The sequence below is a fragment of the Gopherus flavomarginatus genome, chromosome 16, assembly GCF_025201925.1.
Source record: "Gopherus flavomarginatus isolate rGopFla2 chromosome 16, rGopFla2.mat.asm, whole genome shotgun sequence".
NCBI classification, from domain to species: Eukaryota; Metazoa; Chordata; order Testudines; family Testudinidae; genus Gopherus; species Gopherus flavomarginatus.
In genome coordinates, this window is record NC_066632.1 from 22,715,473 (window position 1) to 22,728,820 (window position 13,348).

Genomic DNA, 13,348 nt, shown 5'->3' on the forward strand with positions numbered 1-13,348 from the left:
GTCAGAGCAAAAAACCTGGCCCTGGGAGGGGGGCTGGTCCTTTGATCCCGGGAGTTCGTTGCACCGTCTGGACCTAGCCCCCCATGGGAGCGCCTTCTCTTCCCGCTTGCTGGCTGAGTTCTCCCTTGCTGCTCCAAGCTGACAGGGGTCTGGGCCCCTCAGCCCCTTCCCACATCCCAGGCTTGGCTCAGCCCAGTAGGCACAAAGATGGGCCTGGAGGCAGCGTGCCCAGAGCAGTGAGCCGGGCTACGCAACGGTGCAGATGCCTGGCGCTGGCTGCGAGGGTATTTTTCTCGGCAGGTTGTTAATATGGCTAAAGCCCCATGCTCCACTCCCCTCATAGACATTAGAGAGACGCCTCTGCCTGGAGCTCATATAAATTCTTTATTAGACAAAAATAGATCTCTTCTCTTTAGTAAATCCCACCCCCACGGCGCGGCCTTCGGCATCGGCCGGCTGCAGCCCTTGCTCTGCACTGGAGGCGGCTGGCGAAGCTGCTGTGGGGCGTTGGCTGGGCCCCCGCTCCCTCTCCCCACAAGGTGCTGTTGCTCTCAGGCAGCAGGGCCTGAGTCGGCCCCTGCCTGCGCTGGCAGGATCTCATCTGTGGGAGCAGCCCGCCTCCGTAGGCAGCTGGCCCTCCGAGAAACAACCGGCCCCTCGCATGAGTACTGACATTGCACTTGCTAAGACACAGCCCAGCAGGGGGAGAGCTGGGGATAGAACCCAGGAGTCCTAGTTCCCAGCCCCCTGGCTCTAGCATGCTAGATCCCACCCCTATCCATGAGCAGGGGCTAGATCTCAGGAGTCCTGATCACCAGCCCCACACCTGCTGTAACCCCCTAGACCACGCTGGCTCTGCTCTTGAATCCCGTGCCCAGGCCTTGGCATGCTGAGAGCCAAGCGCCTGCACTGATCAAGCCGGGAGCGTGAACTTGTCTCTCCCACTCCCTCGGCTCCTGGCAACCCCATGCAGGGCCAGGCACCCTGGGGTGGACCCTGGCCTTGCTAAATGTTGCGTGCTCCTGCCCCCTGCTCCTTCGGCACATACAGCTTCTCGGACACTTCCCCCTCTAGGAGCCTTCATCCCCTCGGCAACGGCCCAGCCCCTGGCTGCCTGCCTCTTCCATGCCCCCCGCTGTCTCCAGTGACCCCGCACTGCTGAGATCACCAGCCCCAAGGCTGCCCCCTTCCAGAGCCCTGAGCATTAACCCCTGCTGTGCCACCACAGGGCGTGTGACCGAACTGGGCCCCCCGTTAGCCAGGTGCCTTTGGTTTTTGGTGTCTCTGACAAGGTTAAAGCTTTGAGCTGCGGGGGGGGAAGGGCCAGATGAGAATCACCCCCTCCCCCTATCCTGACTGAAGGGCGAGCGGGATCAGGCCTGTGTCAGGGTCAGCGAGATGGGTGGGCTGCACCCGCAGCCCAGCCCCAGCCCCCGCTAGGAGCCGCTGCCCCCTGTGTGGCTGGGCACTGGCCGGGGGAAAGGGGCAGGGCTGGCGTCTCGCCCGGCCTCGCTCATTTCCTGTGTGGCCCCAGCATGACCTTGGTGATGAAGTTGACGATGGCCAAGGCCGGCTGCTCGGGGTCGAGCTCGGCGAAGAGGTGGCAGACGTTCTCGCAGGGGCTGCCCTGCTTCTTAGCCACGAAGCCGAAGAGCCTGCGAGGGAAGAGATGAGACTGGAGCCAGATGGCCGGCGAGATGCCAGCCCCACCACCCCTGGCGCTGCCCTGGCCCCCCCACGCTGCCCTGGCCCCACTGGGTCAAACTTCACCACACGGTGCCATTCCAGCCCCACTACACCCACCCCATTCCTGCTGACCCCCAGCCCTGCTGCACCCACCCCAGCCCCACTGACCCCCAGCCCTGCTGTGCCCACCCCAGGCCTGTCATGTCCACTTGTGGGTGAAACAGGGTGAAATCATAAGGATGCTCCAATCAAGAGTATCCATGGGACAAACAAAATAAAAACTCTTCTCCAGGGACCTCCTCCACCCAGGCCCAGAGCAGAGCCATGCAGGTTACTGGGCAGGGTGGAGGAGGTCCCTGGGGAAGAGTTTTTATTTCAGGTGTGCAGAAGTCCCTGGAGTACGGTCTGTCCCGGCCATGCAGGGGTCCCCGGGGGAGGGTCACTGTCCTGGCCGTGCAGGGGTCCCTGGGGGAGGGTCTCTGTCTCGGCCGTGCAGGGGTCCCGGGGGAAGGGCTGTGCAGGTCACAGGGTTTCTGACTCTACACCAGGGCCAGGTGAGAGAGCAGCTCTCTGGTGCTGGCCCCTGGCCCCCGGCGGGCTGTGGCTGCAGCACTGGCCCAGTCCCTCCCCGCACTCACTTGGAGGTGGTGCCGTCCGGATTCGTCCACCTGCAGTTAAACAAACGGTCTTTGTCTCTCAGTAGGTAAAATTATATTTGCTCCAAGTGACAGCGATACTGGGGGGGGGAGCTCCCGTCTATGCCGGATCCAGCCTCTCCCAGCAGGGGGCGCTGTGGGGAGTGGGACAGGGGCGCTAGCTGGGGGGAGCTCCCGTCTACGCCAGATCCAGCCTCACCCAGCAGGGGGCGCTGTGGGGAGTGGGACAGGGGTGCTAGCTGGGGGGAGCTCCCGTCTACGCCGGATCCAGCCTCTCCCAGCAGGGGGTGCTGTGGGGAGCGGGGCAGGAGCGCAGGCTGTGGTGGGAGCTCCCGGCTACTCCAGTCCCAGCCCCTCCCAGCAGGGGCATTGTGGGCAGTGGGGCAGGAGCGCAGGCTATGGAGACGCTCCCAGCCCCCACTGTTTGGGAGTGGAACTGTCCATTACCTCCTGTCCTGTGGGTCTGTGCTGCAGAAGGTGATGCTGTTCACGGGGTAATGGCGCCGGAAGAACAGCCTGTTGGATCAAGCCAATGGCTGGGTGTCAGTGCAGGGCACCGGGGCAGGCGGCCTGGGGCAGGGCCAGCCCCCAGCGCGAGGACGGGAGCAGGGGCAACGAGGAGATGAGGGAGGGGTATTTGTGCTGCAGCAGGGGGTGGTGCCTGGACAGGGGATGGCCGTGGTAGGTGGGGGGCAGGGTCTGGGATGCCCCATGGTAAGCAGAGAGTGCAAGGGATGCCCCAGAAAGGGCAGGGTTGGGGCCTGGGCAGAGCCTGGGCACTCCCCTTTTAGATCAGGGCAGGAGGGAGGCAGCGTGTGCATGCCCAACAAGGCTGCCCATCTAGGCAGGGGTGTCACTTACTTCCTCTGATTGTCCGTCAGGGTGATGCCCTGGGCCGAGACCTTGAAGTGCACGAGGCAGGCGAGCGGGCGGGGGCTGCAGCTCAGGGTGCTGGCGGCTGCCTTGGCCACGGCCTGGGGGCCCGTCAGCGACTCCGTCTCCACCGAGCTGAGGTACAGCACACTGCAGGCTGGGCGAGGGACGGGCCATCAGTGGCAGGGGCAGCCCCTGGGGCCTCGTTCCCCCCGCCCCCAACCCCCGGCCTCCTCCGCCCCCCACAGGTCTGACTGGGGAGCCAGCTGGCCCCAACCCCCACCCCCAACTCTCTGTGACACCCCCCCCCCCAGGTCCCCCTCTGCAGACCCCAAGGGAAGGCCCCCCCAGCTCAGTCCGGATCTCCCATCCAGGCTGCCCTGTGCTTCCAGGGTGGGTGGGCATGAGGCTGGGCCTGGCCCACTGTATGGTGTCCCTGTCCCCACCTGGGCTGGCTCTGTGCTGAGTGGCTAGTGGGTGGGCGTCTCCCAGGACCCCCCCAACTACCCATGGGATCCCTACCGCCCCCGTGCCACCGCAGCCGGCTCCAGCCCCAAGGGGGTGCTGGGACTGCCCATCCTGCTCGGCCCGCCCAACCTACCCGCTCCCTGCTTCAGCAAATCAGCCGCCGTGCTCACGTTGGTGGGGATGGCCACGTCCGAGGTCTCCTCCACGGGATCTGAGCGAGAGAGGGATGCTGAGGCAGCATGGGCTAGTGGCTGCAGCAAGCAACCAGGACTCCTGGGTTCCATTCCCAGCGCTGAGAGGGGTGTGGGGGGCTAGTGGTTAGAGCAGGGGGAGGGGCGAGTGCTGGGAGTTAGGACACCTGGGTTCCATTCCCAGCTCTGCTAGGAGCACACCCTGGTGCCCAGGACTCCTGGGTTCACATGTCTGTGCGGCCTGAGTTCATGTCAGTGTGGGGGTGGGGGATCTGGCCTGCAAAGCAAGCCCATGTTTGGGAGGGATCTGTGTGCCGGCTTCACAGAGCCTGGGGCCTTGTCCAAGAAGCTGGGAACTGCCAGGAGCCCCAGTGCATCCCCCCTACCCCACAGCAGGGCCCGGGCGGAGATGCAGGCGGGATTCAAACCTGCGGGTAGCGCCCTCTTGTGGGAGAGCGCAGTCAGGGCAGGGCCTCCCTCCATTCTGGCAGAGGGGTGCGTGGAGCGTGCTGCCCCCTCCCTGGGTGCCAGAGTGGCTGTGTGCAGCCCATGTTCTGCAGCAGTGGCAGATGGGCCCATCGCCACGGGCCCCTGCAGCTGAGAGGTCCCGGGAGCCTGGGCTGGGGGTGCCCCCTCCCCCGGGTACGTACCTCTGCTGGGGATCCGGAGCTTGCAGGGCAGAGAGATAGGGGTGATGGAGTGCTGCGAGACCAAGGCGGGCAGGCTTCCTGCAGGGCACACACACAGTCAGCTTCCCCTGCCCCAGCCCACAACCAGCTGCCCCCGCACAACCCTCTTCCCCGTGCACCCGCCCTGGCCCCCTTCCTCGATGCCCTTTGCTACCCAAAGCCCCAGCTCCGGTATCCTTCTGCTTTCACCCCCTCCAAGACCCCGAAGCAGGTCCAGCCTGCTGCCCCTCCCCCCGCCAGTGCACTCCAGGCTCCCCCCTGCAGGGTGGGGGGGCGGAAGCCCCAACAGGAGGGGTGAGCTGGCATCTTCGCAGGAGACCCAAGGCAAAGCTCCGTGCCTGGGACAGGCTGGGGTGGCGCGATGCTCCCTGCTGTGGGTGCCGATCGCTGTGTGGGCGACATGCCAAGGGCAGGTAACCAAGGGCTGGGGAGTTGATAGACAGGAGCGGGGGTCCCCCACCCCCATCACTCACCAAAATAGGGTTCATTCTGGCAGCCCTTGATCTTCACCCCCTTGGGGCCCGTCTCGATCAGGAAGTGACGCACCAGCTGCTCCATGGGGTCACCTGGGGCAGGAACTCAGCCAGGTGAGAGACCCTCGCCGCTGCCCCGCCCCGAGCCCCATGCCCTGCCTCCTCCTTGGTGCCAGTGGGGCTGGGAGCGCCCTGGCAATGGGATGGGCACCCAAAGGGCAATGGAAGGGCTAGTAGAGCAGGGGAGGGGGCTGGCAGTCAGGACCCCTGGGTTCTGTTCCTGGCTCTGGGATGGGAACAGGGTCTAGTGGCTAGAGCTGAGGCGAGGGAACTGGGAGCCAGGACTCCTGGGTTCTGTTCCTGGGTCTGGGATGGGAACAGGGTCTAGTGGCTAGAGCTGGGGTGGGGCAACTGGGAGCCAGGACTCCTGGGTTCTCTTCCCAGCTCTGGCACAGGCTCATTGAGCAGATTCCTGCCCCGCTCTGTGCCTCAGTTTCCCCACCTACAACCTGGGGGTAATGGTGATCAGTTCCTGCTGCGGAGCTCAGTCGGGGCTGTCTGAGCGCCCTGGACGGTGGCTGCCTGGGCATGGTCTTACCTTTCGAAGGGAGGGTGAGGCAGTTGGCTGGGGGTGTCGCCACTTTGAGAGCCAGCCCATAGGCACCTTGGAAGGAGTTGCTGTCGCGGATGAGGAAGCAGCCAGGCTCCTTGTCCTTCAGCAGGGCAATGGCTGCTCGGGGAGGGAGAAGGGAAAGAGCCTGTCTGAGCCTCCTGTGCCAGCCGTCACCCCCCACGAGGGCGGATATGTGCAGAGAACCACGGCTCCCCATGCTCTGTAGCAGCCAAGCCCAGTGCTGCAGGTGTGGTGCCATTCTAGGGGGGGGGCACGCTGCCTCTTGCCCCACGGGGTTCAGCTAATGCCCAGACGGTGCCAGCTGCCTGGCCCTGGCTGGGATGGAATTCAGGCTCCACGTCCCAGGCTGCCCCTCCACACAGACTAACTGGGGTGACTGGACAGCTGAGCTCTGAGGATGCTCCTGGTGTCCTGGATGGTTCTGTATGTCGGGGTCTCTAGCCCCATGGGAGGGGTGTGCAGCCTACTAGTTAGGTGGGGGAGGGGCTGAGAGCCAGGACTCCTGGGTTCTATCCCCAAATGTAGGAAGGGAGTGGGGGTCTAGTGGTTAGAGCCCAGGGGGAGTGACAGCTGTCAGGACTCCTGGGTTCTATCCCCGGCTCTGGGAGGTACTGGTATCTAGTGGCTGGAGCAGGGGTGGCAGCTGTCAGGACTCCTGGATTCTGATGGACGTGATGTCTAGTGATTGGAACAGGTGGGATTTGGCTCTCTGGGTTCTAGTCCCACCTCTGGAAGCTGAGCGCAGCCTGGAGCAGGAGTGGAGGGCAAGGGAAAGATTTTTCCTACTTAAAAATATATGAAATGGCTGCTGCTAAATTCTAACCGACCTGTGTGTGAACTGAATCAAGGTAAGCCCCGCCCCCCAGCACACTGTACCTTGGTCCCGGGACAGGTTGGGTTTATACCAAAACTTGGACGTATCCTGGACAAATTTGACGTTGCTGTGGCTCTCCGGCTGCATGTCTGAAAGGGACAAGCGGGCCCCCGGGGAGCCGGACGGGGATGCTGGTGAAAGAAAACCGTGCTCACGTCTCAAGCGGGAACCTACTAAACTGGGTCTCTCGCTTTCTGTCATTGCTTTGTATTTTCTTCCCTGGCTGCTTTGCATAGGACCGGGGAAGACAGGATGAAAGCAAATGCCCCGTCCCTAGCCGCTGGCGTAGCTAGTTTCCTTCACGTGCTATGGGACGGGGCGGGACGTGACATTCACCACAATGGCTCCTGGCTTTCAGCCCAGACTCTTCCAGCAGGGGGCGCTGCAGGGAGCAGGGCAGGAGCGCTGGACATAGGGGGAGCGCCTGGCTTACAGCCCAGCCTTTTCCAGTAGGGGGTGCTGTAGGGATCGGGCAGGAGCACTGGCCATAGCAGGAGTTCCCAGCTAGTCTGCCCAGCCTCTCCCACTAGGTGGCGCTGTAGGGAGCGGGGCAGGAGCGTTGGCTATGGGGCAGCTCAGACCCTCACTCCCTGGGCTGGCAGATTATGAAAGGACCCTGGCGCCGTCCTCCCCTCCCTGCAGCGGAGCCGATCTCCTACCTGGGTCCGGCCTGGCGGTATCAGGTGCGAAGGTGACGTGGTGGCCCGTCCCGGTGCCCCGTCCTGGGGGCGAGCTCCTCTCCCAGTTGCCAGCCGCTAGCGTGTGGCGCTTCTCGGGCAACGGCGGCTGCTGCGGCGAATCGCGGGCGTGGCCCTGGCTGGGGGAGCCCGGGGGTGGCGGGCTCCTCTCCCTGCCTGGGTAGTAGGCTGTAGCGATGGGGAAGGCAGGGGTCGGGGAGCACTGCAGGTCGGAGGGGCTGTAGGAGGCAATGGGGCTCGGGAGGGGGCTGCCATTGGGGCAGCAGGCCAGGGTGCCCGGGGCCAGCTCGGCTCTATCACTAGGCAGGTGCCCATTGTAGGAGGCTGGGTTCCTGAGCGTAGCTGTCGCTCTGCAGCTGGTGCAGGCCTGGCTGTGGACAGGCGCGCCCAGGGGGCTGCGCTGGGCCAGCCTGTCCATGCCAGGGGGCAGCAGGTGCGCTGGGGTCCCATTGCTGGGGGGTGAATCAGGGGAGACAGCTGGGCAGCTGGGGCCATTCAGGTGACTTGGGGCTTCTCCCGGGTTCACCCTGGATAGGCCGGTGCCCTGGGGCGGGCTGGCGAGGCTGTGGGCTCGGGGACAGGGCTGCCTCAGGGCTGGCCCATTGGCCTGGGCCCTGGAGGTGGCTCCGTGGCCACAGGCCCGTGTCGGAGAAGGGGGCTGCATGGGGCTGGGCGCGGCCCCTGGCAGGGCTGAGCTCATCTCTGGGGTCCTCTTGGTGCTGGGTGGGGCTGTGTCCTCGGGGCTGGAGCACGCTGAGCTCTCCTGCAGGCTGGCAGCCGGGGTGCCGCCTTTGGGCATCGCAGGGCTGTGGAATCACAGAGGGGGCACACTCAGTATCACCCTAGGCACCAGCTAACACATGGACGGCAGGGCACAATACAACCCACAACCCACAGGAGGCAGATAGAAGCTAGTGCCAGGGCAGCAGGGCGTAGGCTGGTGGCTCTCCTGGGGACCCCTAGGAAGCTGTATCTAGTGGGGACGACTGTCCCCTGGCCAGGGGCTGGGAGCTTTGACCCTGAGACACCTGGTGCGGGGGAGAAGTGCCCTGGGCATCATCAAGGGGTATGGGGCGGGGCTGGCAGGGAAGCTGGTCTCCTTCGAGTGTGTGTGTGTGTGTGGGGAGACTGTTTCTGGCCCTCGGACCCCTCTGCCGCTGGGCCTCGCTGTGCCCACCCTGGGATCCCTGGGTCCAGCTCTGTCCCATGGGTGACTCCATAAGCATCCCCCGCCCTGTGCATGGGGCCGCACGCACCTGTCTTTGCTCTGCACCGGACTGCTGGTGTGCAGAGGAGTCGGCGGGCCCGACAGCTCAGGGGGCGCGGGGCAGGCGGCATGAGCCTCCCGGTGGGGCTGGTGTGGGGAGCCAGGGACGTCTCGCCAGGGCGCCTCCTCCCCACGGCCCTGCATCTCTGGGGCGGGGGGAGAGCAGCTGGAGTGAAAGGCAGGCCATGCCCCCCACCCTCCTGGCTGTCAGCCAGATTTCCCTCCCTCCCCATCGGCCACATACCAGCCCCCTCTCCCTACAGCCATTAGCCACCCACCATCCTCTTTTAGCCACCACCAACCCCCTCCCCTGCCTGGCTGTTGGCGAGATTATCCCTCCCCCCATTAGCCACACACCAGCCCTTCCCCCCCCCCGGGCCATTAGCCAGTCCCCACCATTAGCCCGGTAGCCGGTGCCATATTAGGCACTCACCAGCGGGTATCTGGTCCTGGTGCCCCGGGTGTGGGTAGCCCTGGCCTGTCTCTGGGGACTGGGGCTCGTAGCTTTGGTTTCTGGAGGCCGGGTAGGCCGAGCTGATGGGGGATGCCGAACCGGACGGGGGCGAGTGGTAGCCTGGTGTGTACGGCCGCATGTCCGGCGGGGAGGCGCAGGGCCTGGCCGGGGACCGGCCGTAGAAGGGCGGCTGGGGGCACTGAGCGGGGGTGCCACAGGCATAGGCACCGTGGGGCAGCAGGGCGGGGTAGGGGGGGCCATAGCGGTAGTGGAAGGTCTCCAGGCTCTGCTCCATGCCCTGGTGGCCCTTCTGGTGGGTGCCGGGCATGGGCTGGGCCGGGTAGCCGTGGCCGAAGTGCGTCGGCATCTTGGCATGGGCGGGCTCGAAGTCAAACACCTCGTGATGCCCCCGGGTGCGCTGGCTGTAGGCGGCCGGCATCAGCAACGGCACGGGTTGGCCGGGGTGCCCTGCCCGGGACAGGGGGGACTTGGCACTCTCGTGGGCCCACTCCTCAGGCTCGCGGCTGCCCAGGTGCAGGCCGTAGAAGGCAGCGGTGGGGGGCAGGCCGGCTTCATCGTGAGCCTTCTCCTGGCAGTCCTGGCAAGGGCACAGCTCCAAGCCGCACCCTGGCTCCTCCTCCAGGATCAGCACCTCCCGGTAGCTGGGTGGCTTGTAGGCCAGGTCCTCTCGCTTGCTGGAGCTGTGAGGCAGCTCGTAGACGTAGGGGTGGGCGAGGGGCTGCAGGCCCTCGGAGAGGGAGCGATACACCCGCCGCTTCTCCCCCGGCCCGGCCTCCTGTGGCAGGCAGGGGTAGCCCTCGGCGGGGTGCAGGTGGACTCCATTGGTACTGTAGACCAGCCGCCGGCGCTCCAAGGTGCCCTCTGGCCTGTAGTAGGCACCGCTGGGCAGCCTCTCGGGGCTGTGGGCGCCCGGGCAGCTCTGCGAGCGGTAGCCCAGGCGGCAGGAGCAGTGGCGGGCTAGGCCGTGGCGCCGGCTGGGGTACGGCAGGGGCCCGAAGGGGCTCATCTCCACCAGGTCGTCTTCCAAGATAGCCGTCTCCCTGTCCCTGGCCCCATTGCTGTGCGGGCATCCCCCCAGCTCCTGGTGCGGGGATGCCCCCCTCTGCTGCTTGGGGGTCTCTGGCCTGGCCTTGACCCCGAAGCCCCCGAGCAGCCTGTCCAGCTCCTCCCGCTCGGCCGGCGTAGGCAGCAGCTTGGCGGGAGGGGAGGGTTCGGCCAGCATGGAGGAGTGGCCCGAGTCGCTGCTGACGGAGAGGAAGCGGCTGCCTGGCTGGGTGGAGTCCGCGCTGGCTGGGCTCCCGCCGCCGGCGGAGAAGCCGCTCAGGTCCCGCTTCTTCTTGATCTTGGCGTAGAGGCTGCCGTCGATGGGGCCGCGGGTGTGGGCCATGTCTGTGGGGGAGCAGACAGCAGGGCCCAGTCAGGGCTCAACGCGGGCACCGACCGCACAGGGATGCCAACACGTGTCATCAGCCACAGGCACCTGCACATGCTCGCAGAGTGGGATTCGTCCCTGCCAGCAGGGGGCAGCACACACACACACACACACACACACACACACACACACACACACACACACACACCCTAACTCCCATTCATACTTTTGAAAATCTCCCCGACACCCACAAACCGAAACCCACAACCTCATGAACACAGAGACCCTCCCCTCCACACACATAAAGTTACACACATACACACATATACAGAGACACAACCCAAAGAGGGACATACAGACATGAACACACACATCTACTCACGGACACACACGCACAACTTCAGAAATTCACTTAGTCTCGTTCCACCAGGGGGTGCTAGGCCCCAGGAAAAACCCTTCCTGCCAATGACCAAATATCCCGGACCGATTACGTTCCCACAAATCTCCTGGTTGCTTAAGACATTCATGTCCTGCCCCCTCAACCCAGCCCCTCAAATCCTCCCCCAAATCAGAGGAGCCATCACAGACCCTCACGTCAATCCCTTTGTCAATTCACTCCCCTTGGTTTGGAATCTCTCTCTGCAAAACTGTAGGTCCTACACAAACACTGGCTCTTGCTTCAGGGGTGGGTTTTGCTGCCGCCCCTTCTCTTTCCACGCTAGGCGCTGTACATATGCCACAAGCAGCTGGCCCCAAAGCGATCGCCGTTACAGCCAGTTGGGGATTTACTGACAAAATGGCATGTGGGGGGAATTCATCAGACAAATGCTGATTTAGCAGAAACGGTTTGTGAAGCCGGGGCGGGGACGGCAAATCTCCTGGCTCGAGCCATGTCTGGAAAAAAGTTTTGACAATTTTGAAAGAAAACGTTCTGGGGGGGGGAGGGGAGAAAGGGCAAAATTGAACCAAAACGGTTCTGAGTGATCGAAACAAAACATTGACCCACTGGGTCCATTGGCCCAAACTGACATTTTCCCCCCCGGTTTTTCAGTTCACAAATTTTTTGGAGGTTTTGACTCTTCATTCTGATTTGAGAGAGGAACATTTTTGAAACTCTGGAAAATATTTGTGGGGCAGGAAAACCATTTCCTGCTTCACAGTCTGAACAGACAAAGGGTGGGAGGGGAAACTGAGGCAGAGCGAGGGGCAGCAGTTTGGCCAAGGCCCCAGGGCAGCGGCTGAGCTGAGAAGAGAAGCCAGGTGTCCTGATTTCCACCCAACCCCATAGTCACATTGTTCTGTATGAGTGGCCTCACAGCCCTGGCCAGTAGCTCCGGTGGCGTGAGGGAGCGGGTGGTTGGGGGTGGCTGTGCTCGTGCCCAGACGTACCTTCCAGGCTGTCCTCGTGACGGAGGTTGAAGTTCTCGTAGGAGTCCCAGCGCACCATGGGATCAGAGATGTTATAATCCACTGTGATGGCTGGGCTGTTCCGTAAGGTCTCCAGGCCTGAGGGGAGAGAACCGGTGAGGGCCACGGGCTCCAGCTGGGAAATGGACCCTGTGTAGGCTGCTCCCGCAGCCAGGGACTGGGTTGAGAGCAGCCTAGCCTGGGGGGAGACACCTGGCTATTAGGGGGGCTCTCACCAGCTGGGGGAGGTCTCCTGGCTCAGGGCAATGGGACTTCTGGCTTGGAGGTGTTGATCCTGGCTTGGTGGGGGAAAGGGGAGGTCCTACCGCCTTGGCCCAGGGGACAGGGGATTTCTGGGCGAGCTTGGCTCAGTGCAGCAGGGTGGGGGAGGCTTAGGGGGTGTTACCACTCTGGGGGGGACTCTCCCCACTCCCCGCCTGCCAGCCCCTCACCTTTCATCTTCTCGGGTCCGGAAGAGAAGATGAACTCCACGCTGGCTTCGAAGGGGAAGCGCTCGTCTGGGGAGAGGAGAGGAGAGGGTAGTGAGCCGCGAACAGAGGAGCTACTGGCTGAGGATGCAGTAAGAGCTGGTGGTGGGTCCAGCACAAGGGGGCAGGGGGGAGCACAGGGGTACCAGGTATGAGGGGGCAGGGGGAGCAGGGGGGTCCCAGGTATGAGTGGGGGCAGGGGAGCGGAGGGGACCCAGGTATGAGGGGGCAGGGAGAGCAGAGGGGTCCTGGATACGAGAGGGCCAAGGGGAACAGAGGGGTACCAGGTACATGTGGGGCAGTTAGAGCAGAAGGGTCCCAGGTATGAGGTGGTAGGGGGAGCAGAGGAGTCCCAGATACGAGGGGGCAGGGGGAGCCCAGAGTTCCTGGATATGAGGGGGCAGGGGAGACCCATGTATGAGGTGGTAGGGGGAGAAGAAGGTTCCTGGGTACCAGAGGACCAGGGGGAGCAGAGGGGTCCCAGGCACTTGGGGGCAGGGGGCGCAGAGGGGTCCTGGGTATGAGGGGGCCAGGGGGAACAGAGGGGTCCCAGGCACTTGGGGGCAGGGGGCGCAGAGGGGTCCTGGGTATGAGAGGGCCGGGGGGAACAGAGGGGTCCCAGGCACTGGGGGGACAGGGGGAGCAGAGGGGTCCCAGGCACTGGGGCAGGACGGGTCACCACCACAAGGTGCATACAGGGGTGCTGAGCGGCATGCAGGTGCCCTGGGAGCAGCCCAGGGCCGGGAGTGGTCAGCCCCCCGGGGAGGTGGCTGCCCCGTTTGGAAGCTGCCCGTGGCACCGCCCCCTGCCCTGCTCACCTTGCCAGGCCTCATCCAGCTCATCCTTCCCGAACCAGAGCTGGGCTCCGTGGATGGTGCACGTGTGGAACTGGACGCGGAAAACTACGTCCCGGTCAGAGCTGCAGGTCTGCTTGTGGTAGCACTTCACCTGGGGGAGAGGAAGTAGAGTTAGCACTGACACGGGGGCCCCAGCCCCCCCAGGGACATGCAAACCCATGGAGACGTCCACGGGCCCCCATGCACACCCACATCTGTGCACACCCACACATGGCTCGCCCCTTGTTCACACAGAGGCAT

At 64.2% G+C, this 13,348-nt stretch overlaps 1 protein-coding gene across 5 annotated transcripts in view; it reads right to left on the reverse strand.

Annotated features, from left to right (window-relative positions):
- Positions 1 to 363: 363 nt before the first annotated feature.
- Positions 364 to 13,348, reverse strand: part of TNS2 (tensin 2) — a 48,118-nt gene continuing 35,133 nt past the window's right edge. For all 5 annotated transcript variants that reach the window (XM_050925325.1, XM_050925328.1, XM_050925326.1 and 2 more), the window contains 15 exons: positions 13,070 to 13,199; positions 12,216 to 12,281; positions 11,746 to 11,862; positions 8,943 to 10,373; positions 8,499 to 8,655; positions 7,204 to 8,048; positions 6,547 to 6,675; positions 5,635 to 5,766; positions 5,037 to 5,129; positions 4,525 to 4,602; positions 3,817 to 3,894; positions 3,204 to 3,372; positions 2,790 to 2,858; positions 2,325 to 2,354; positions 364 to 1,655 (listed from right to left, as the gene is read on the reverse strand). In XM_050925325.1, coding sequence (XP_050781282.1) covers positions 1,514 to 1,655; positions 2,325 to 2,354; positions 2,790 to 2,858; positions 3,204 to 3,372; positions 3,817 to 3,894; positions 4,525 to 4,602; positions 5,037 to 5,129; positions 5,635 to 5,766; positions 6,547 to 6,675; positions 7,204 to 8,048; positions 8,499 to 8,655; positions 8,943 to 10,373; positions 11,746 to 11,862; positions 12,216 to 12,281; positions 13,070 to 13,199 — 3,666 coding nt within the window. In that variant the 3' untranslated portion in view covers positions 364 to 1,513. The remainder of the gene's footprint in view (positions 1,656 to 2,324; positions 2,355 to 2,789; positions 2,859 to 3,203; positions 3,373 to 3,816; positions 3,895 to 4,524; positions 4,603 to 5,036; positions 5,130 to 5,634; positions 5,767 to 6,546; positions 6,676 to 7,203; positions 8,049 to 8,498; positions 8,656 to 8,942; positions 10,374 to 11,745; positions 11,863 to 12,215; positions 12,282 to 13,069; positions 13,200 to 13,348) is intronic.